The sequence below is a fragment of the Oncorhynchus keta genome, chromosome 1 (genome assembly GCF_023373465.1).
Source record: "Oncorhynchus keta strain PuntledgeMale-10-30-2019 chromosome 1, Oket_V2, whole genome shotgun sequence".
In the NCBI taxonomy this organism is placed as follows: domain Eukaryota; kingdom Metazoa; phylum Chordata; class Actinopteri; order Salmoniformes; family Salmonidae; genus Oncorhynchus; species Oncorhynchus keta.
The window spans coordinates 12,634,152-12,658,953 of record NC_068421.1 but is presented as its reverse complement, the minus strand read 5'-3'; the positions used below and the strand labels follow the sequence as shown (position 1 = coordinate 12,658,953).

The following is a 24,802-nucleotide window of genomic DNA, read 5'->3' as shown; positions in this document are numbered from 1 at the left end:
CGTCTCTAACTATTCCTGTATAGAGCAGTCTCTTAACTAGTCCTGTGTGGACGTCTCTAACTATTCCTGTACAGAGCAGTCTCTTAACTAGTCCTGTGTGGACGTCTCTAACTATTCCTGTATAGAGCAGTCTTTTAACTAGTCCTGTGTGGACGTCTCTAACTAGTCCTGTGTGGACGTCTCTAACTAGTCCTGTGTGGACGTCTCTAACTAGTCCTGTGTGGACGTCTCTAACTAGTCCTGTGTGGACGTCTCTAACTAGTCCTGTGTGGACGTCTCTAACTAGTCCTGTGTGGACGTCTCTAACTAGTCCTGTGTGGACGTCTCTAACTAGTCCTGTGTGGAGGTCTCGAACTAGTCCTGTATAGGGCAGTCTCTTAACTAGTCCTGTGTGGACGTCTCTAACTAGTCCTGTATAGGGCAGTCTCTTAACTAGTCATGTGTGGACGTCTGTAACTAGTCCTGTATAGAGCAGTCTCTTAACTAGTCCTGTGTGGACGTCTCTAACTCGTCCTGTATAGAGCAGTCTCTTAACTAGTACTGTGTGGACGTCTCTAACTATTCCTGTATAGAGCAGTCTCTTAACTAGTCCTGTGTGGACGTCTCTAACTATTCCTGTATAGAGCAGTCTCTTAACTAGTCCTGTGTGGACGTCTCTAACTAGTCCTGTGTGGACGTCTCTAACTAGTCCTGTGTGGACGTCTCTAACTAGTCCTGTGTGGACGTCTCTAACTAGTCCTGTGTGGACGTCTCTAACTAGTCCTGTGTGGACGTCTCTAACTAGTCCTGTGTGGACGTCTCTAACTAGTCCTGTGTGGACGTCTCAAACTAGTCCTTTATAGAGCAGTCTCTTAACTAGTCCTGTGTGGACGTCTCTAACTAGTCCTGTATAGAGCAGTCTCTTAACTAGTCCTGTGTGGACGTCTCTAACTAGTCCTGTATAGAGCAGTCTCTTAACTAGTCCTGTGTGGACCTCTGTAACTATTCCTGTATAGAGCAGTCTCTTAACTATTCCTGTGTGGACGTCTCTAACTCGTCCTGTATAGAGCAGTCTCTTAACTAGTCCTGTGTGGACGTCTCTAACTATTCCAGTATAGAGCAGTCTTTTAACTAGTCCTGTGTGGACGTCTCTAACTAGTCCTGTGTGGACGTCTCTAACTAGTCCTGTGTGGACCAGAAGAATAGTAAACAACAAACATTTCACCAACTTGGAACATTTTGTTAGTCACTACGAGATCTATGCTATTTCTTGGGGGATTAGGGTTAGAATTAGTGTTACGGTTAGGGTTAGGGGCTAGGGTTTGTTTTAGGGTTAGGGTTAGGAGCTAGGGTTTGTTTTAGGGTTAGGAGCTAGGGTTTGTTTTAGGGTTAGGGGCTAGGGTTTGTTTTAGGGTTAGGGTTAGGAGCTTGGATTTGGGTTAGGGTTAGGAGCTAGGGTTTGTTTTCGGGTTAGGGTTAGGGGCTAGGGTTTGTTTTAGGGTTAGGAGCTAGGGTTAGGGTTAGGAGCTGGGTTAGGAGCTAGGGTTTGGGTTAGGGTTAGGAGCTAGAGTTTGGGTTAGGGTTAGGAGCTAGGGTTTGTTTTAGGGTTAGGGTTAGGAGCTAGGGTTTGTTTTAGGGTTAGGGTTAGGAGCAAGGGTTTGGGTTAGGGTTTGTTTTAGGGTTAGGGTTAGGAGCAAGAGGTTGGATTAGGAGCTAGGGTTTGTTTTAGGGTTAGGAGCTAGGGTTAGGGGTAGGTTTTTGGGTTAAGGTTAGGGTAAGAGTACAGGTTAGGGAAAATAGGATTTTGAATGGGACTGAATTGTGTGTCCCCACTAGGTTATCTGTACAAGACTGTGTGTGTTTGTGTTAATGTTGAATCTAGGTAGTCTCACTCACTCACACTCTCTCTCACAAAAACACACACACACCCACAAGCAAGTCGCAGGGGCGGAAGGCTGAGGAGTCACAGTGGATCCATCTCCCTAAATAAACGTGTGTGTGTGTGTGTGTGTGTGTGTGTGTGTGTGTGTGTGTGTGTGTGTGTGTGTGTGTGTGTGATCCATCTCCATAAGTGAATAAACAGAATGAATAAGAAATTCCCTGGAAGAACGCAAAGTAAACAGAGAAAGTGAGAGTGGACGAGGTGTGGGACAGAGGGAATGAGAGAAAGAAAGATGAGATGTGTGGCTCAGTTGGTAGAGCATGGTGCTTGCAACACCAGGGTTGTGGGTTTGATTCCCACGGGGGACCTGTAACAAAATGTTTTTCAAAATGTATTCACTCAATATTATATGTGGCTCTGGATAAGTGTCTGCTAAATGACTGAGATGTAACGAGATGGAACACAGCTATCTGTCTGTAACCTTCCAGCACTGAGAGTGTTTACCAATAATTCATCAACAGCATTGTGTGTGTGTGTTCGCAGGTTATGTGTGTATCTATAGTCTTATCCCTTGAGTCTGTATCTGAAGTGTACAGAGCCCAGCTCAATATCATTGATTTTGCGATACCAACACTCCTGAATTTGGATTAACCAAAACTAATGATTAACAATGACACACACACACACCGGTGTACTGACAGCAAGCTACTGCAGCACAAAAAGCTATTTACCCTACACCAAACAAACACACTGTCATGACGTTGGCCTGGGGGGTAGGTTTATGACAGTCATAAATACAGTGGGTTTAGTCAGCCACCAATTGTGCAAGTTCTCCCACTTAAAAAGATGAGAGGCCTGTAATTTTCATCATAGGTACACTTCAACTATGACAGACAAAATTAGAAGAAAAAAAACAGAAAATCACATTGTAGGATTTTTTATTTATTTATTTGCAAATTATGGTGGAAAATAAGTATAATAAGTAAATCTGCTTGTCTACCTGGCTGGGTTCTAGCTGGAGTAGAGCTTATTGAATATCAGACCTAACCCCTCTGAGCTTTACCAATGTCGAGCAGAAAGTGTGTGTGCGCGCACACTCCCTCTGAGTTGTACTGATATCTGACAGTGATATTTTGACAGCCATCCTGCTCCTGAAATCTGCACCCTGTCTGTCTGGCTCACATCAGCTGTGTATGATGCACAGGCCCTGCAGTGTGTGTGTCAGTGTGTGTGTCTGTGTGAGAGAGCTGCATACATGTGTGAGTACAGAGATAGATGTATGTCACACTGTGACTTGGCCTGTCCTCAGAGGGTTACGATGAGAACGGGACGTAATGTACTGTATGTACAGTCACTGTGGGGACGATGTCATCGATGCACTTATTGATGAAGCCAGTGACTGATGTGGTGTACTCCTCAAAATGCCATCGGAGAAATCCCAGAACATATTCCAGTCTGTAGCAAAACAGTGCTGTATCTTATCATCTGCTTCATCTGACCACTTTTTTTATTGATCTAGTCACTGGTGCTTCCTGCTTTAATTTTTGCTTGTAAGCCGGAATCAGGAGGATAGAATGATGATGAGATTTACCAAATGGAGGGCGAGGGAGAGCTTTGTATGATTCTCTGTGTGTGGAGTAAAGGTGGTCCAAAGTTTTACTTGTATTTTTTTCTCTCTGGTTGCACATTTAACATGCTGATAGAAATTTTGGAAAATGGATTTATGTTTCCCTGCATTAAAGTCCTAGGAGCGCTGCTTCTGGGCGAGCGTTTTTTTTCTGTTTGCTTATGGCAGAATACAGCTCATTCAAGGATGTCTTAGAGCATCAGTCTGTGGTGGCATGTAAAAATACAGATAGTGTGGTCTACAGCTTATCATGAGATACTCTACCTCAGGTGAGCAATAGCTCGAGACTTCCTTAGATATCGTGCACCAGCTGTTATTTACAAAAATACATAGTCCACCATCCCTTGTCTTACCAGACGCCACTGTTCTATCCAGCCGGTACAGCGTATAACCAGCCAGCTGTATGTTGATAGTGTCGTCGTTCACCCACGTCTCCGAGTGGCATAAGATATTAGTTTTGAATGTCCAGTTGGTAGTTTAATCTTCCACGTATGTCATCGATTTTATTCTCCAAAGATTGCACGTTTGCTAGCAGAATGGAAGGAAGTGGGGGTTTATTTGATCGCCTACGAATTCTCAGAAGGCAGCGCGCCCTGTGGCCCCTTTTTTACCTCCTCATCACGCAAATGACAGGAATCTGGGCCTGTTCCCGAGAAAGCAGTATATCATTCACTTCGGGCTCGTTAAAGGGAAAAAAGGATTCTGCCAGTCCGTGGTGAGTAATCGCAGTCCTCATGTACAGAAGTTATTTTCAGTCATATGAAATGGTAGAGGCAACATTTTGTACAAGATAAGTAAAAAAAATTAAGTTACAAACAACAGAAATTAGCAAAAATAGACAATCTGTTGGGGAGGCGTAAAACGTCAGCCTTGTTCTCTGGCGCCATTTTATTATCTACTGATGATGTGTGTTTTATACCTACCATCTACTGATGATGTGTTTATACCTACCATCTACTGATGATATGTGTTTATACCTACCATCTACTGATGATATGTGTTTATACCTACCATCTACTGATGATATGTGTTTATACCTACCATCTACTGATGATATGTGTTTATACCTACCATCTACTGATGATATGTGTTTATACCTACCATCTACTGATGATATGTGTTTATACCTACCATCTACTGATGATATGTGTTTATACCTACCATCTACTGATGATATGTGTTTATACCTACCATCTACTGATGATATGTGTTTATACCTACCATCTACTGATGATATGTGTTTTATACCTACCATCTACTGATGATATGTGTTTATACCTACCATCTACTGATGATATGTGTTTATACCTACCATCTACTGATGATATGTGTTTATACCTACCATCTACTGATGATGTGTGTTTTATACCTACCATCTACTGATGATATGTGTTTATACCTACCATCTACTGATGATATGTGTTTATACCTACCATCTACTGATGATATGTGTTTATACCTACCATCTACTGATGATATGTGTTTATACCTACCATCTACTGATGATATGTGTTTATACCTACCATCTACTGATGATATGTGTTTATACCTACCATCTACTGATGATATGTGTTTATACCTACCATCTACTGATGATATGTGTTTATACCTACCATCTACTGATGATGTGTGTTTTATACCTACCCTCTACTGATGATATGTGTTTTATACCTACCATCTACTGATGATATGTGTTTTATACCTACCATCTACTGATGATATGTGTTTATACCTACCATCTACTGATGATGTGTGTTTTATACCTACCATCTACTGATGATATGTGTTTATACCTACCATCTACTGATGATATGTGTTTATACCTACCATCTACTGATGATGTGTGTTTTATACCTACCATCTACTGATGTTGGGACTTGGAATAGACGAAGGAGAGAAGGAGTTGAATTGCTCTGTGATTATGGTTTGGGTCACAATTTCTTCTGGGTCCGTATGTATCAAGTGTATTAGAGTGGGAGCGCTGGTCTGGGAGCGCGGGTCTGAGAGTGCTGATCAACTGTACATCATAATGAATAAGATTACACAGGAGAATCTGATCCTAGATCAGCACTCCTACTCTGAGACATACAGCCCCAGGACTGCTTTCTTTAACAACTGCCAAGAAAAGCTCTGAACCCCAGCCTTGTATAACATATACAGCAAGAGAGAGAAGGGAGGGGAATGGATTGCATAGTGCTGTCACACAGTAGTGGAACTCACCAATTGTGAGAGAAGAGATGGAGGGGGTAGAGGGAGGTGAAGAAGAGCATAGGAGGTGAAGATTGGAGGGGGAGAGGGGGGGAGTGGGGGGGTGGGTTGAGAGGTGACGGCGGGGGGGTGAGAAGTGACGCTGACCAAAGCTGACACCCCTCGGCATGCAGCGTTACCCCAGGGGAGGAAGAGTAGCAGGGAGGGTGTGTGTGTGTGTGTGTGTGTGTGTGTGTGTGTGTGTGTGTGTGTGTGTGTGTGTGTGTGTGTGTGTGTGTGTGTGTGTGTGTGTGCGTGTGCGTGACTGAATCAGAGGAAACGGGGGAGGGATGCAATATTACAAGCTGAGGTGTCAGGAGGGATGGCAACGTGGCAAACACACACACATGCTAAAAAGCTGAGCAAACACGGGCCTTGACTATAGCCTGCAGCCTCAGGGGAGGGAAAGGATTTAATTGGCCCACAGTGGAGATGTTCAGTCAACTAGACTTCCAACCACATCAAGGCCAACACACACAGACACACACAGACACACACAGACACACACAGACACACACACAGTGGCAGGTTGTTAAGCAGCGGTACTTTTCTAATCGGGAAATAATTGACATCATGTAAATGACATGTGAGCGTCAAACACACCCAGATGTTTCTCCATATCTGTCCATGGCCCAGCACAGGGCTGTGGCTGGACTATGCAATGTGACGGTGTTAGAGAGTATTCCAGGTCCAGTGCTGTAGAGAATGACTGTGTCCTCTCTGTCTTATGTGAGCAGTCACCCAGAACACTGACAGGGGGCTGCAGGACACAAATTAATGGAAGGACGCAGGGTGTATACATGCATAAGCAACACGTACACACACTCCGCTGACACTCGCACCGCATGCATCCGCACACACACACACACACACCATTAATAACGAGGTCTATCAAGGTGTTTTTGTAAAAGAGCATGTGTACACAATCACCTACCTGGACAAATAATGGCGGGACCAACTGGCCATTCATTTTCCAGGATCAACGTTTATTGAAACTCTTGTTTTAGTAGTGTCTGTTCTACGTGTATCTTGAGTAGTTGAGACATAAAATGAAGTCCTTTATCACAGTATAATAATGTCTGTGTGTTTGTGTCCATATGACCGATTTCTGTTGTACCAAACCTCAAATAGCGAGTTGAAAACGCTTGTCAGGGAATAAAAATGTGATCTTTCAACTTTTGGGGTGTGACAGGCAGAGAGGCAGGGGCTTGGTGTGTGTAAACCATAGAGCTTTTGGGGTGTGACAGGCAGAGAGGCAGGGGCTTGGTGTATGTAAACCATAGAGCTTTTGGGGTGTGACAGGCAGAGAGGCAGGGGCTTGGTGTATGTAAACCATAGAGCTTTTGGGGTGTGACAGGCAGAGAGGCAGGGGCTTGGTGTATGTAAACCATAGAGCTTTTGGGGTGTGACAGGCAGAGAGGCAGGGGCTTGGTGTATGTAAACCATAGAGCTTTTGGGGTGTGACAGGCAGAGAGGCAGGGGCTTGGTGTATGTAAACCATAGTATAGCTTTTGGGGTGTGACAGGCAGAGAGGCTTGGTGTATGTAAACCATAGAGCTTTTGGGGTGTGACAGGCAGAGAGGCAGGGGCTTGGTGTATGTAAACCATAGAGCTTTTGGGGTGTGACAGGCAGAGAGGCAGGGGCTTGGTGTATGTAAACCATAGAGCTTTTGGGGTGTGACAGGCAGAGAGGCAGGGGCTTGGTGTGTGTAAACCATAGAGCTTTTGGGGTGTGACAGGCAGAGAGGCAGGGGCTTGGTGTGTGTAAACCATAGAGCTTTTGGGGTGTGACAGGCAGAGAGGCAGGGGCTTGGTGTATGTAAACCATAGAGCTTTTGGGGTGTGACACAGGGGCATGTAAACCATAGAGCTTTTGGGGTGTGACAGGCAGAGGCAGGGGCTTGGTGTGTAAACCATAGAGGCAGGCAGAGAGGCAGGAAACCATAGGCTTGTGTGACAGGCAGAGGGGCTTGGTGTATGTAAACCAAGAGCTTTTGGGGTGTGACAGGCAGAGGAGGGGCTTGGTGTTTTAGAGGCAGGGGCTTGGTGTATGTAAACCATAGAGCTTTTGGGGTGTGACAGGCAGAGAGGGGCTTGGTGTATGTAAACCATAGAGCTTTTGGGGTGTGACAGGCAGAGAGGCAGGGGCTTGGTGTATGTAAACCATAGAGCTTTTGGGGTGTGACAGGCAGAGAGGCAGGGGCTTGGTGTATGTAAACCATAGAGCTTTTGGGGTGTGACAGGCAGAGAGGCAGGGGCTTGGTGTATGTAAACCATAGAGCTTTTGGGGTGTGACAGGCAGAGAGGCAGGGGCTTGGTGTATGTAAACCATAGAGCTTTTGGGGTGTGACAGGCAGAGAGGCAGGGGCTTGGTGTGTGTAAACCATAGAGCTTTTGGGGTGTGACAGGCAGAGAGGCAGGGGCTTGGTGTGTGTAAACCATAGAGCTTTTTGGGTGTGACAGGCAGAGAGGCAGGGGCTTGGTGTGTGTAAACCATAGAGCGAGAGGTTTCAGTCTCGCTAAAATCTGTCAGAAATAAGGCCAGTGTGTTTATTTTTTATTTTATTTAACTAGGCACGTCAGTTCGGAACAAATTCTTATTTACAATGACAGCCTACACCAGCCAAACCTGGGCGCTTATGGGACTCCCAATGACAGCTGGTTGTGATACAACCTGGATTCGAACCAGGGTGTCTGTGGTGACGCCTCTAGCACTGAGATGCTGTGACTTAGACCACTGCGCCACTCGGGAGCCTGTTTCTATGGGCTTATTTTGGCCCTAAGTTTTGTCGCCTGCCTTCCCGCCTTTGGGACAACGACTCCCATTGTTACGACGGAGACTGATCTTTATATACAGATCTCTGGTGAAAATGGGAAGCTGCACACAGTGGAGTGAAGGAGACCAGACCAAAAATATAACATGAGAACATGCGGACATAAACTCATTTAAAAAAGAACAAAACTTTGATTCTTGGGATAAAGGCACTTGGAATATAAAAACATTTTAATTAATCAAATTAATTTGATATATCGCTCAGCCCTATCTGTTCTTGGAAAGGAGACAAAATGAATATGAGTTTAAAGTGCATCTTCCAGCAGCAGGGTGTAATGTTCTATCAGCTCACAGGAATCTATTTCTGCTGCGAGTGACGATCACACCAACACAACACCGTCAGCAGGACAATTAGACTACATTAAAATAGTGACAGACAGTTTGTGTTGGTGTGCGTGTGTGTGCATTACAAACTCGGCAAAAAAAGAAACGTCCTCTCACTGTCAACTGCATTTATTTTCAGCAAACGTAACATGTGTAAATATTTGTATGAACATAACAAGATTCAACAACTGAGAAGTTCCACAGACATGCAACTAACAGAAGTTGAATAATGTGTCCCTGAACAAAGGGGGGTTGGGTTCAAAATCAAAAGTATCAGTCAGTATCTGGTGTGGCCACCAGCTGCATTAAGTACTGCAGTGCATCTCCTCCTCATGGACTGCACCTGATTTGCCAGTTCTTGCTGTGAGATGTTACCCCAATCTTCCACCAAGGCACCTGCAAGTTCCCGGATATTTCTGGGGGGAATTGTCCTAGCCCTCACCCTCCGATCCAACAGGTCCCAGACCTGCTCAATGTGATCGAGATTCGGGCTCTTCGCTTGCCATGGCAGAACACTGACATTCCTGTCTTGCAGGAAATCACGCACAAAATGAGCAGTATGACTGGTGGCATTGTCATGCTGGAGGGTCATGTCAGGATGAGCCTGCAGGAAGGGTACCACATGAGGGAGGAGAATGTCTTCCCTGTAACGCACAGCGTTGAGATTGCCTGCAATGACAACAAGCTCAGTCCGATGATGCTGACACACACATCACATTCCCAGTGGGTCAGAAGATCACATACACTCAATTACTATTTGGTAGCATTGCCTTTTAAATTGTTTAACTTGGGTCAAATGTTTCAGGTAGCCTTCCACAAGCTTCTCACAATAAGTTGGGTAAATTTTGGCCAATTACTCCTAACAAAGCTGGTTCAGGTTTGTAGGCCTCCTTGCTCGCACATGCTTTTTCAGTTCTGCCCACACATTTTCTATAGGATTGAGGTCGGGGCTCTGTGATGGCCACTCCAATACTTTGACTTTGTTGTCCTTAAGCCATTTTGCCACAACCTTTGGAAGTATGCTTGGGGTCTTTGTCCATTTGCGACCAAGTTTTGTGGGAATTTCTCCAAAAAGTACAATCTTTGTCCCCATGTGAAGTTACAAACCATAGTCTGGCTTTTTTATGGCAGTGGCTTCTTCTTTGCTGAGCAGCCTTTCAGGTTATGTCGATATAGGACTCATTTTACTCTTCACAAGGACCTTTGCTGTTGTTCTGGGATTGATTTGCACTTTTCGCACCAAAGTACATTCATCTCTAGGAGACAGAACCCGTCTTCTTCCTGAGCGGTATGACGGCTGTGTGGTCCCATGGTGTTTATACTTGCATGCTATTGTTTCTACAGATGAACGTGGTACCTTCAGGCATTTGGAAAATGCTCCTAAGGATGAACCAGACTTGTGGAGGTCTACATTTTCTTTTTTCTGAGGTCTGGGTCTTGGCTAATTTCTTTTGATTTTCCCATGATGTCAAGGAAAGAGGCAATGAATTTGAAGGTAGGCATTGAAATACATCCACAGGTACACCTCAAATTGACTCAAATGATGCCAATTAGCCTATCAGAAGCTTCGAAAGCCATGACATAATTTTCTGGAATTTTCCAAGCTGTTTAAAGGCACAGTCAACTTAGTGTATGTAAACTTCTGATCCACTGGAATTGTGATACAGTGAAATAATTTGTCTGTAAACAATTGTTGGAAAAATTACATGTCATGTACGAAGTAGATGTCCTAACCGACTTGCCAAAATTATAGTTTGTTAATAATAAATTTGTTGAGTGGTTGAAAACAAATTTTAATGACCTAAGTGTATGTAAACTTCCGACTTCAACTGTAATTTGCAAATCCGGGTTAGTTTTCAATATCTTTGTATGAGATTAAATGAATTGTCTGGCTAGCAGGGATCTTCTTAGCTAGCCAGTTCGAGTTGAAACATTATCGATAGGATGTAACATTAGCCAGCTTGCTATCATCAAACATTATCGTCAGGTATAGTCTGTTTATAAAAATGTACATTATTTCAAAGTCAATTATCTAGAAATGCTAACTTAGATTTATTTTGTTCATATACACTGCTCAAAAATATAAAGGGAACACTAAAATAACACATCCTAGATCTGAATGAATGAAATATTCTTATTAAATACTTTTTTCTTTACATAGTTGAATGTGCTGACAACAAAGGCGGCGGTAGCGGTCCTGCTGCTGGGTTGTTGCCCTCCTACGGCCTCCTCCACGTCTCCTGGTCTGTCTCCTGGTAGCGCCTCCATGCTCTGGACATTACGCTGACAGACACAGCAAACCTTCTCGCCACAGCTCGCATTGATGTGCCATCCTGGATGAGCTGCACTACCTGAGACACTTGTGTGTGTTGTAGATGCCGTCTCATGCTACCACTAGAGTGAAAGCACCGCCAACATTCAAAAGTGACCAAAACATCAGCCAGGAAGCATAGGAACTGAGAAGTGGTCCGTTGTCACCACCTGCAGAATCACTCCTTTATTGGGGGTGTCTTGCTAATTGCCTATAATTTCCACCTGTTGTCTATTCCATTTGCACAACAGCATGTGAAATTTATTGTCAATCAGTGCTTCCTAAGTGGACAGTTTTATTTCACAGAAGTGTGATTGACTTGAAGTTACATTGTGTTGTTTAAGAGTTCCCTTTATTTTTTTGAGCAGTGTATGATGGTTTAGACCCTATTGTACATAATCTGAGGTGTTTGTGTTGTGCCATCGGTTGAGACACAGCATACTCTTAAATACAGGGTGGATGTCATGTTTTGGCTGATAAATGTAAATTCTTAAAACCACAAGCTTATCTTGACTTCGAAGAGTTCTAGTGTTGGATAGCTGTAGCGAGCTAGCTAACAAAGCATCCCTCTCTGTTTGAGCAGGGTGTTTGAATAGGCTAAACTATACTGAATAAAATTTGAACATAACATGAAACCATTTTCAAAATGTTTACAGAGTTACAGTTCATATAACAAAATCAGTCAATTGAAAAAAAATCATTGGGCTCTAATCTATGGATTTCACATGACTGGGAAAATAGATATCCATCTGTTGATCACATATACATTTACAAAAAAGTTAAGGGTGTGGATCAGAAATCCAGTCAAATCAAATTTCTTTATATAGTCCTTCTTACATCAGCTGATATCTCAAAGTGCTGTACAGAAACCCAGCCTAAAACCCCAAACAGCAAGCAATGCAGGTGTAGAAGCACTGTGGCTAGGAACAACTCCCTAGAAAGGCCAGAACCTAGGAAGAAACCTGGTGTGACTGACCACCAAACCTGGTGTAACTGACCACCAAACCTGGTGTAACTGACCACCAAACCTGGTGTAACTGACCACCAAACCTGGTGTAACTGACCACCAAACCTGGTGTAACTGACCACCAAACCTGGTGAGACTGACCACCAAACCTGGTGAGACTGACCACCAAACCTGGTGTAACTGACCACCAAACCTGGTGAGACTGACCACCAAACCTGAGACTGACCACCAAACCTGGTGTGACTGACCACCAAACCTGGTGTGACTGACCACCAAACCTGGTGTAACTGACCACCAAACCTGGTGTGACTGACCACCAAACCTGGTGTGACTGACCACCAAACCTGGTGTAACTGACCACCAAACCTGGTGTGACTGACCACCAAACCTGGTGTGACTGACCACCAAACCTGGTGTAACTGACCACCAAACCTGGTGTAACTGACCACCAAACCTGGTGTGACTGACCCAAACCTGGTGTGACTGACCACCAAACCTGGTGTAACTGACCACCAAACCTGGTGTGACTGACCACCAAACCTGGTGTGACTGACCACCAAACCTGGTGTAACTGACCACCAAACCTGGTGTGACTGACCACCAAACCTGGTGTGACTGACCACCAAACCTGGTGTAACTGACCACCAAACCTGGTGTGACTGACCACCAAACCTGGTGTAACTGACCACCAAACCTGGTGTGACTGACCACCAAACCTGGTGTGACTGACCACCAAACCTGGTGTAACTGACCACCAAACCTGGTGTGACTGACCACCAAACCTGGTGTGACTGACCACCAAACCTGGTGTGACTGACCACCAAACCTGGTGTGACTGACCACCAAACCTGGTGTGACTGACCACCAAACCTGGTGTGACTGACCACCAAACCTGGTGTGACTGACCACCAAACCTGGTGAGACTGACCACCAAACCTGGTGTGACTGACCACCAAACCTGGTGTAACTGACCACCAAACCTGGTGTGACTGACCACCAAACCTGGTGTGACTGACCACCAAACCTGGTGTGACCACCATTTGCTCCATGCAGCGCGTGAGGCAAATGGTTGATCAGGCTGTGGCCTGTAGAATGTTGTCCCGCTTCTCTTCCATGGCAGTGTGACGTTGCTGGATATTGGCAGGAACTGGAACACACTGTCGTACCCGTCGATCCAGAGCATACCTAACATGCTCAATGGGTGATGTGTCTGGTTAGTATGCAGGCCATGGAAGAACTGGGACATATTCAGCTTCCAGGAATTGTTTAAGGATCTTTGCGGCATGGGGCCATGCATTTTAATGCTGAAACATGAGGTGTTGGCGGCGGATGAATGTCACGACAATGGGCCTCAGGATCTCATCTCTGTGCATTCAAATTGCCATCAATAAAATGCTAATGTCCGTAGCTTATGCCAGCCCATACCATAACCCCAATGCCACCATGGAGCACACTGTTCACAACATTGACATCAGTAACCTTCTCGCCCACACAACGCCATACATGCGCCAAATTCTCTAAAACGACATTGGAGGCTTATGGTAGAGAAATGAACATTCAGTCATCTGGCAACCGCTCTGAGTGGGGCAGCGGTCTAAGGCACTGCATCGCAGTGCTAGAGGCATCACTACAGAAAATGTCCCAGACCCATGTTCGATCCCGGGCTGTATCACAACTGGCCGTGATCGGGAGTCCCATAGAGCGGCGCACAATTGGCCCAGCATCGTCCGGGTTTGGTTAGGGGAGGGTTTGGCCGAGGTAGGCCGTCATTATAAATAAGATTTTGTTCATTACTGACTTACTTAGTTAAATAAAATAAACATTACTTAAGTCAGCAGGCCAATTACACGCTCCTTCACAATGTGAAACATCTGTGGCATTATGTTGTGTGACAAAACTGCATATTTTAGACTGGCCTTTTGTCTCCAGCAAAGGCGCACCTGTGTAATGATCATGATGTTTAATCAGCTTCTTGACATGCTACACCTGTCAGGTGGATGGATTATCTTGGCAAAGGAGAAATGCTCACTAACAGGAATGGAAACACATTTTTGCACAATAGTTGATGAAAAATAAGCTTTTTGTTTATAGGGCACATTTCTGGGATCTTTTATTTCAGCTCATGAAACATGGGATCAACACTTTACATGTTGGGTTTATGTTTTTGTTCAGTGTAGCTAGCTGCATTTGAATAAATGTCAACTAAAAATATTTAAAACTCGTTTTTCAACCACTCCACAAATATCTTGTCAACAAACTATAGTTTTGGCAAGTCGGTCAGGACATCTACTTTGTGCATGACACAAGTAATTTTTCCAACAATTGTTTACAGACAGATTTCACTTATAACTCACTGTATCACAATTCCAGTGGGTCAGAATTTTACATGCAATAAGTTGACTGTGCCTTTAAACAGCTTGGAAAATTCCCTTAAATTATGTCATGGCTTTAGAAGCTTCTGATAGGCTAATTGACATAATTTGAGTCAATTGGAGGTGTACCTGTGGATGTATTTCAAGGCCTACCTTCAAAAGCAGTGCCTCTTTCCTTGACATCATGGGAAAATCAAAAGAAATCAGCGACTAATCTGGTTCATCCTTGGGAGAAATTTCCAAACGCCTGAACGATAGTATGCAACTATAAACACCATGGGACTACACAGCCGTCATACTGTTCAGGAAGGAGACACGTTCTGTGTCCTATTGATGAACGTACTTTGGTGCGAAAGTGCAAATCAATCCCAGAACAACAGCAAAGGCCCATGTGTCCTTCTGTAGCTCAGTTGGTAGAGCATGGCGCTTGTAACGCCAGGGTAGTGGGTTCGATCCCCGGGACCACCCATACGTAGAATGTATGCACACATGACTGTAAGTCGCTTTGGATAAAAGCGTCTGCTAAATGGCATATATTATGTGAAGATGCTGGAGGAAACGGGTACAAAAGTATTTATATCCACAGTAAACCGAGTCCTATATCGACATAACCTAAAAGGCCGCTCAGCAAGGAAGAAGCCACTGCTCCAAAACCGCCATAATAAAGCCAGACTAAGGTTTGCAACTGCACATGGGGACAAAGATCATACTTTTTTGGAGAAATGTTCTCTGGTCTGTTGAAACAAAAATAGAACTGTTTGGCCATAATGACCATCTTTATGTTTGGAGGGAAAAGTAGGAGGCTTGCAAGCCAAAGAACACCATCCCAACAGTGAAGCACGGGGGGTGGCAGCATCATGTTGTGGGGGTGGCAGCATCATGTTGTGGGGGTGGCAGCATCATGTTGTGGGGGTGCTTTGCTGCAGGAGGGACTGGTGCGCTTCACAAAATGGCCCTCTTCTGAGTAGCCTCCACTGCTGTCCTAAATTATTTTGGACTTCACTGTCATGCACACACGCGCATGCACAGGCTGTCTGTCACTATTTTAATGTAGTCTAATTGTGCTGCTGACGGTGTTGTGTTGGTGTGATCTCACTCGCAGCAGAAATAGATTCCTGTGAGCTGATAGAACATTACACCCTGCTGCTGGTAGGTGTGACGATCAGGTTAAGCACAGTGAGGCAACACTACACACACACACATAAGAATGCACGCACACACAAGCACACACAAACCTACATAATGTGAGGGTTGTGTAATTGTCGGAAGTCAGATCTGTTTGAAGTGTGATGTGTATCTAATTGGCGCATTGTGACTCTGCCTGCTCTCCATGTGATTATATCAGATCTATTGAGATCATGCCTTTTAGACAGTTTGTACAACCTTAATATTTACTAAATCTCTATGGCTCTGAAGACAACGCTGTTTTGTTATTCACAGTGTATTAAATATTTTGTACATTATTTCACATACATGGTGAACGAGCGCAGATACACACGCGAACACCGAACAAACAGACGCACGCAAACACACACACCACACACACACACACACACACACACACACACACACACACACACACACACACACACACACACACACACACACACACACACACACACACACACACACACCAGGGTTTCCATTAGGGAAATGTGGTGCTGGACATTTGACCGGCAGCATTTTAATTTACCGGTTTAGGTTGTGCATTGGGTGCACAACCTGATTAGTGCTCAGAAACACAGAAATCACATTTACATGATGGTCATTCATATTAACACAACCTGATTAGTGCTCAGAAACACAGAAATCACATTTACATGATGGTCATTCATATTAACACAACCTGATTAGTGCTCAGAAACACAGAAATCACATTTACATGATGGTCATTCATATTAACACAACCTGATTGATCCACCACAGTGCTCAGAAACACAGAAATCACATTTACATGATGGTCATTCATATTAACACAACCTGATTAGTTCCACCCACAGTGCTCAGAAACACAGAAGTCACATTTACATGATGGTCATTCATATTAACACAACCTGATTAGTGCTCAGAAACACAGAAATCACATGCACATGATGGTCATTCATATTAACACAACCAGAACAGTGCTCAGAAACACAGAAGTCACATTTACATGATGGTCATTCATATTAACACAACCTGATTAGTGCTCAGAAACACAGGAATCACATTTACATGATGGTCATTCATATTAACACAACCTGATTAGTGCTCAGAAACACAGAAATCACATTTACATGATGGTCATTCATATTAACACAACCTGATTAGTTCCACCCACAGTGCTCAGAAACACAGAAATCACATTTACATGATGGTCATTCATATTAACACAACCTGATTAATGCTCAGAAACACAGAAATCACATTTACATGATGGTCATTCATATTAACACAACCTGATTAGTGCTCAGAAACACACAAATCACATTTACATGATGGTCATTCATATTAACACAACCTGATTAGTGCTCAGAAACACAGGAATCACATTTACATGATGGTCATTCATATTAACACAACCTGATTAGTGCTCAGAAACACAGGAATCACATTTACATGATGGTCATTCATATTAACACAACCTGATTAGTGCTCAGAAACACAGAAATCACATTTACATGATGGTCATTCATATTAACACAACCTGATTAGTGCTCAGAAACACAGAAATCACATTTACATGATGGTCATTCATATTAACACAACCTGATTAGTGCTCAGAAACACAGAAATCACATTTACATGATGGTCATTCATATTAACACAACCTGATTAGTGCTCAGAAACACAGAAATCACATTTACATGATGGTCATTCATATTAACACAACCTGATTAGTGCTCAGAAACACAGAAATCACATTTACATGATGGTCATTCATATTAACACAACCTGATTAGTGCTCAGAAACACAGAAATCACATTTACATGATGGTCATTCATATTAACACAACCTGATTAGTGCTCAGAAACACAGAAATCACATTTACATGATGGTCATTCATATTAACACAACCTGATTAGTGCTCAGAAACACAGAAATCACATTTACATGATGGTCATTCATATTAACACAACCTGATTAGTGCTCAGAAACACACAAATCACATTTACATGATGGTCATTCATATTAACACAACCTGATTAGTGCTCAGAAACACAGGAATCACATTTACATGATGGTCATTCATATTAACACAACCTGATTAGTGCTCAGAAACACAGAAATCACATTTACATGATGGTCATTCATATTAACACAACATGCAAGTCGAGGATGCAACAATGTGCCAAAAAGACGAGTAACGAACAGTACAATTACTAGCCTATGTCAATATACTATCCCCCATAGTAGATAAATTGACCTATTTTATTGGGCAGCTTGTCGAGAAAGAAATAGCATATTCCAAACAGACTGGGACAGTTGTGGGGTGATACAGTAGATCCCAAATTCATACAACCAGTCGGCCAAGGCGACATCCCCCAAAAATGAAAAGCCTTGAGGCTGTTGCATCAGATCAGCACGTTTAGCTTAGAATGTTGTTTACCTGTTATTTGGTCACGTTATAAACGCAACAAGGCTCACAAGGCAGTAGCCTAGGCTGCGTGGGAATGTTCGTTCAGTTAGTGGGAAAACAGTGTTGTCAAAAGCGCACCTCATGCCATTGATTTCATGTGACAGAGATTAAAATATCAGTTCGAAATTTAGAATGAGGGGAGATGTAATATGAAACAACTAGCATGGGTTGCTAATATGACTAGGAATGTGCCTTTGGCTACTAGACAATGAAAGAAAGTTGATATAGTATAAAATAATTGCCTCCACAGTCTGATTTTGGCTAGGCAATTAAGTATATGTTTTGAAAATGTATAGTGCCTCCAGCTCATTGCAAAGTGGTGTGTGACGCGCTGATGGAGCCTCTGCCTCCAGTTGACTCTGTTTGCTGTTTGATATGCTGACACATTTTCCGCTCAAAGGCTCTGTATCTGTAGGCTGTACGCGCGTGATAAATAAAATCCACAACGACTATACTGTACACGAGCGCCAATTTAATTCCACTAAATGATGTAATTAACCTATAAGCCGATAAACTGGAACATTCGAATGTATTTCCATCAACTGGTATCTCCTTTTAATGCATAGGCTAAAAAACATTATTTTGCAACGACATTTTTTTTTCTTCATCCCCTGAACAAAACAAAAAAGCCAGCGATTAGGCCTACCGGCAAAACGCGCACGCACATGCACACACACACACGCACGCACGCGCACGCACACACACACACACACACACACACACACACACAGGGACTGCGTGACCTGCTGGGCTGACTGAGCTGTATTTTCTGAGGTGTATGTGGTTTTAGCGGAGAGTTGCAGCATGCATAATGAGGTTTGGGCCTACACCCCTGGGTTATGAGTTTAGCAAACACAGCTGAGACATGATGAGATGTCGAGCTCTCCTCTCTCGTTTTATTCTCTTTCCTGCCCTCCTCCCTCCTGTCTTTTCCTCTTGTCATGCATGTCATTTAGAAGTAACATTTGTTGTGAAAGCAGTGAGATCTCCCGTTTTTACCAATTCGATTTCGTTCTCCAAACATCAAATTCCAAAGTGTTTTTGACACCATGGGTAGCTCTTCCTGCTCTGCATAATTCCGAATGGTTAAGGTTTTGGGAAAAAATCTATATAAAAATGAGTGTGTACCACTGGGGTTGAACACGTGATCTTCAGATCCTGAGTCATGGGATTTCTCTCACCCGTCACCCCCGTCCACTACGCCAAGCCTACTTGATGGTAATATCAAAAACAGTACAGTATGAAGATAGGCAGGAACTGCTTCTCCAATAGAAATCACCAATCACTCTTGTAGGCGATGTCATGGCGACATTGGATAGCCAGTCACAATCTGGATTTAAAAACTCTGGTAATAGCGCTCACTGTTGCCCCTAGTGGACGGTTAAGGCATCTCCTGACGTCCAATTTCGAAGTCAATCTTGAGTGATCTGGCTGGTGAGAGTGGGAGAGTGTCTAATGGCATTGTTCCACTCTGTTAATCAGAGGTCTGGCTGTGATGTCCATTCAGTCGTGAAAGTGCTTACGCGTCAGGAACCATCAGCCAATGAGGTCACAGGGGATTGGTCCTGAGGGGCCAGAGCAGTAGGCCATGTTATGTGTGTATCAGCGCCTTGGATTCACTCTGGAAATCTAGGATTATTCTAAAAGTTAACAATCACAATTTGGTATAAATGTCCACACCCCTATTTAGAAACATATTCCTGCTGTTCACTTTGTCCTCTCTCTGTTGGCTCTTTGTCCTCTCTCTGCTGGCTCCTTGTTCTCTCTCTCTGCTGGCTCCTTGTTCTCTCTCTGCTGGCTCCTTGTTCTCTCTCTGCTGGCTCCTTGTTCTCTCTCTGCTGGCTCCTTGTTCTCTCTCTGCTGGCTCTTTGTACTCTCTCTGTTGGCTCTTTGTCCTGTCTCTGCTGGCTCTTTGTCCTCTCTCTGCTGGCTCTTTGTCCTGTCTCTGCTGGCTCCTTGTTCTCTCTCTGTTGGCTCTTTGTCCTCTCTCTGCTGGCTCTTTGTCCTCTCTCTGTTGGCTCTTTGTCCTCTCTCTGCTGGCTCTTTGTCCTGTCTCTGCTGGCTCCTTGTTCTCTCTCTGTTGGCTCTTTGTCCTGTCTCTGCTGGCTCTTTGTCCTCTCTCTGCTGGCTCTTTGTCCTGTCTCTGCTGGCTCTTTGTCCTGTCTCTGCTGGCTCCTTGTTCTCTCTCTGCTGGCTCTTTGTCCTGTCTCTGCTGGCTCTTTGTCCTGTCTCTGTTGGCTCTTTGTCCTGTCTCTGCTGGCTCTTTGTCCTGTCTCTGCTGGCTCTTTGTCCTCTCTCTGCTGGCTCTTTGTCCTGTCTCTGCTGGCTCCTTGTTCTCTCTCTGCTGGCTCCTTGTTCTCTCTCTGCTGGCTCCTTGTTCTCTCTCTGCTGGCTCCTTGTTCTCTCTCTGCTGGCTCTTTGTACTCTCTCTGCTGGCTCGTTGTCCTCTCTCTGCTGGCTCGTTGTCCTCTCTCTGCTGGCTCTTTGTCCTCTCTCTGCTGGCTCTTTGTCCTCTCTCTGCTGGCTCTTTGTCCTCTCTCTGCTGGCTCTTTGTCCTCTCTCTGCTGGCTCTTTGTCCTCTCTCTGCTGGCTCTTTGTCCTCTCTCTGCTGGCTCTTTGTCCTGTCTCTGCTGGCTCCTTGTTCTGTCTCTGCTGGCTCTTTGTCCTCTCTCTGCTGGCTCTTTGTCCTCTCTCTGCTGGCTCTTTGTCCTCTCTCTGCTGGCTCTTTGTCCTCTCTCTGCTGGCTCTTTGTCCTCTCTCTGCTGGCTCTTTGTCCTCTCTCTGCTGGCTCTTTGTCCTCTCTGTGCTGGCTCTTTGTCCTCTCTGTGCTGGCTCTTTGTCCTCTCTGTGCTGGCTCTTTGTCCTCTCTGTGCTGGCTCTTTGTCCTCTCTCTGCTGGCTCCTTGTTCTCTCTCTGCTGGCTCATTGTCCTCTCTCTGCTGGCTCTTTGTCCTCTCTGTGCTGGCTCTTTGTCTTCTCTGTGCTGGCTCTTTATCCTGTCTGCTGGCTCTTTGTCCTCTCTCTGCAGGCTCTTTGTCCTCTCTCTGCTGGCTCTTTGTCCTGTCTCTGCTGGCTCTGTGGGAACCCCAAGACTCACTCTGCCACCTCTCATATTGACTTATTCTCTCTCCGCTCTCTCCCTCGCTCCATTCCTCCCCTGCACAATCACTCGCTTCTCTGCTGCCACAGCAGCACGCCTTGCAGAGAAGTCATTTCTTTCTTTCTCTTTCTCCTCTCTCTCTCCAGCTATAACCCACTGTGTATTAAAACTGTCAGAAACACAGCAAGAGGTCAGCTTCCATTAGTCTGAAAAGGTCACGAGGCTCATGTTTTTCTATTTCTAATGCTGACTATTCTGGATCAGATGGTACTACTGATCATATAGTACAGCTGCGTATGGTAGAGGATGAAAGGGTTTAGTGTACTCACTACACAGACAGACAGACAGACACACATACTGACTGTATCCTTGGATTAATTGGGTTTAAGGCCATTGATGATGTAACTTCTACTTTATATGTAAATGGTTTAATTTTAGAGTTGGATTGGCCACTCCATGCATCACTGCTCTCCTCCTCTTTCTGTGCTGTGTGCTCTTTGTACGCACATGGCGTAATTAACATCACTATGGATACAGGCGCTACAGTACACCAGTTCACTCGCTAGGGAGAGAGACATGAGGGAGGGAGAAATGGAGGGAGGGGGAGAGAAGTGTGTTTCTACAGAAACAGACCTGGTTGATAGTTGTTAGCGATCATGTGTGGTCGAGCAGATATTCAGTCTTTCCTCATTTGACGGCACTCACTAACCCTGTACCCCTGTATGGGTCATCATAACTACTTCCACTGGGTGAGAGAGGTAGAGAGATGGATTCATGTCCTGGGATTCAGTCACAGAGCATTAGGATGACTATTTAGGAATATGAACTGTATTTATTGGAATAGTTTAGTTTACTGTTGTTTTTCTTTGTTTGTCCAAGTCCTGTCTCTCTCTGTCTCTCTCTGTCTCTCTCTGTCTCTCTCTGTCTCTCTCGCTGTCTCTCTCGCTGTCTCTCTCGCTGTCTCTCTCGCTGTCTCTCTCGCTGTCTCTCTCCGTCTCTAACTCTGTCTCTAACTCTGTCTCTCTCTGTCTCTCTCTGTCTCTCTCTGTCTCTCTCTGTTTCTCTCGCTATCTCTCTCGCTGTCTCTCTCACTGTCTCTCCGTCTCTAACTCGGTCTCTCTCTCTAACTCTCTCTGTCTCTCTCTCTGTCTCTCTCGCTATCTCTCTCGCTATCTCTCGGTATCTCTCTCTCTCTCGCTGTCTCTCTCGCTGTCTCTCTCGCTGTCTCTCTCGCTGTCTCTCTCGCTGTTTCTCTCCGTCTCTAGCTCGGTCTCTCTATCTTTATCTCCCTGTAACTCTCTCTATCTCTCTCGCTGTCGCTCTTGCTATCTCTCTCGCTGTCTCTCCGTCTCTAACTCGGTCTCTCTCTCTAACTCTCTATCTTTATCTCCCTGTAACTCTCTCTGTCTCTCTCGCTGTCGCTCTCGCTATCTCTCTCGCTGTCTCTCTCGCTGTCTCTCCGTCTCTAACTCGGTCTCTCTAACTCTCTATCTTTATCTCTCTGTAACTCTCTCTGTGTCCCTGTGTGTGTGTTGTATTCCAGAGAGTAAATTCACTAACCTATACCAGTTGTAACTGCTAACAGACAGCAATCACCTTACAGACTTGTACCGGAAAGAAGAGGTCGTCACGGTAACTGCAGCTGGGGGAGCCATCCAGAGCCCCCGCTTCCCGAACTCCTACCCCCGGAACCTGCAGTTGTCATGGAAACTACTGTCGCCCCACAACACCCGCATCGTCCTGGAGTTTGACTCCCACTTTGCGCTGGAGGAACCAGAGAACGATGTCTGCAGGTGAGAGAGGGAGGAGAGGATAGAGAGGTAGAGAACGATTGAAGCTCCAAGGAGAGAGAAAGTTGGCTGAGTTTGTAACGGATGAAAGGGGAGAGGGAGAAGGCTGGCATCCCTCTGATGGGGGTATCGACATCTACAGAGTCTAAAGAAAGGAGGAATGGATGAAAGGGGGATGGAGGGATGGATGAAGGTTACCTTCTTTGCAGTAATGAAGAATATGTCCTTGAGGGTGAGAAGAGTGAATTGACTTTTAATCCCCAAACCAAAGGCAGCTGTCTTCGTAAGCATTTTAGACAAGAGAGAGAAACAGAGAGCGGGAGAGATGAGGAAAGATAAAGAGAAAGAGAAAAATAGGGAGGTGACTCTGGGGATTGGCTCTTCAACAATGAACCATTTTCTACTGAACAGTGATGATTAATTGATTGATTAATTCATTAAATCCATTGATTGACAGGTTAGTGACCCTCTTCTCTCCCCCTTCCCTCCCAGGTATGACTTTGTGGAGGTGGAGGACATCTCAGAGACCAGTACTATTGTCTGGGGGAGATGGTGTGGTCAGAGAGTCCCCCCACGCCTCACCTCCAAAACCAACACCCTCAAAGTCACCTTCAAGTCAGACGACTACTTCGTGGCCAAGCCTGGCTTCAAACTCAACTACTCTCTACTGGTGAGTGAACACCAGGATGTGACTGCATCTCATTCCACAGAGATGGTGCTGAAACGTAAATACCTAAGGCTGGTGTTATAACGGCCAATGAATCTCTCATGCCATCCTTATGACAGTCTAATGTAGTCTGTGTGACAGAGGGTTCAAGTACGGTGCTGCCAAAATCCTTCCTGAGGTAACTAGCTGTGGGAATTAAGAGATGACTAAACCCATTAACGTATGTTTCCTTTGTAAGATCTCTAACTTGATTAAAGAGGAGGGAGAGGGAGGGAGGGAGGGAGGCTGAGTATGTGCTCTTTAAAAAGCCCAGTCTGGATAAGAAGATTAGATTTGTCACAACATCAGTAGTTAAATAGTGGAGGGAGATTTAGATGTTCCCTTGGCTTTCAGACACATTATGATCACTAAAGAGACAGAGGTTTTTATTCCACCCTCTAAAGCATTTGACTATAAACACACATTATGCCATAACACTCTACACTCCTCTCCATTCTGAAAGATTCTGGAAGTGTCTCTCTCTGTCTCCCTCCACCCCTCTCGCCTGGAGAGGTAGGCATATACAGTACATGCCCGTTGTTATCCCTTCTCCACAGTGCATCGTCGTCTTCGTCCATGTTCTTTTTCATCCCTCTGCCCTTGTGTGTAACTGACTACTGTGTGTGTCCTGGATTCAGTCCTATGTAGCTAGAAAATGGTATATTATACACCAAGGTTAACATTAGGCTATAACTAGCAATACAAATGGCTTTCTGAGATACAAATAATATTACTACACAGATCATACATCTAACGTTAGCTAGCGAACCTGCCAGCTAACATTAGCTAGCTAGCTAACAGTACGCTTTAAATTGCAATGAAAACAACTTTCTGACAGAAATAGAAATATATCATATCTGAAAATGTAGGTAGGTTGAGTCTCTTACCTGTATACATGGATGAACCCTTCTCCTTCTCTGTCACGGATGCCATGGTTACCATTAGTTTGAAGATGTAATCCGGAGACAGGTGTTTTATACAACAGCCTTCTCTGTGTTCTCTCTTTGACCCCCTCTGCATATTTGCAATTAAACGCCAGAATGTT

At 44.5% G+C, this 24,802-nt stretch overlaps 1 protein-coding gene across 2 annotated transcripts in view; it reads left to right on the top strand.

The window, feature by feature from the left end:
* The window catches only part of pdgfd (platelet derived growth factor d), a 137,836-nt gene that overhangs the window by 76,663 nt on the left and 36,371 nt on the right, over positions 1–24,802 (top strand). For both annotated transcript variants that reach the window (XM_052505380.1, XM_052505364.1), the window contains exons 2-3: positions 22,865–23,054; positions 23,544–23,721. In XM_052505380.1, coding sequence (XP_052361340.1) covers positions 22,865–23,054; positions 23,544–23,721 — 368 coding nt within the window. The remainder of the gene's footprint in view (positions 1–22,864; positions 23,055–23,543; positions 23,722–24,802) is intronic.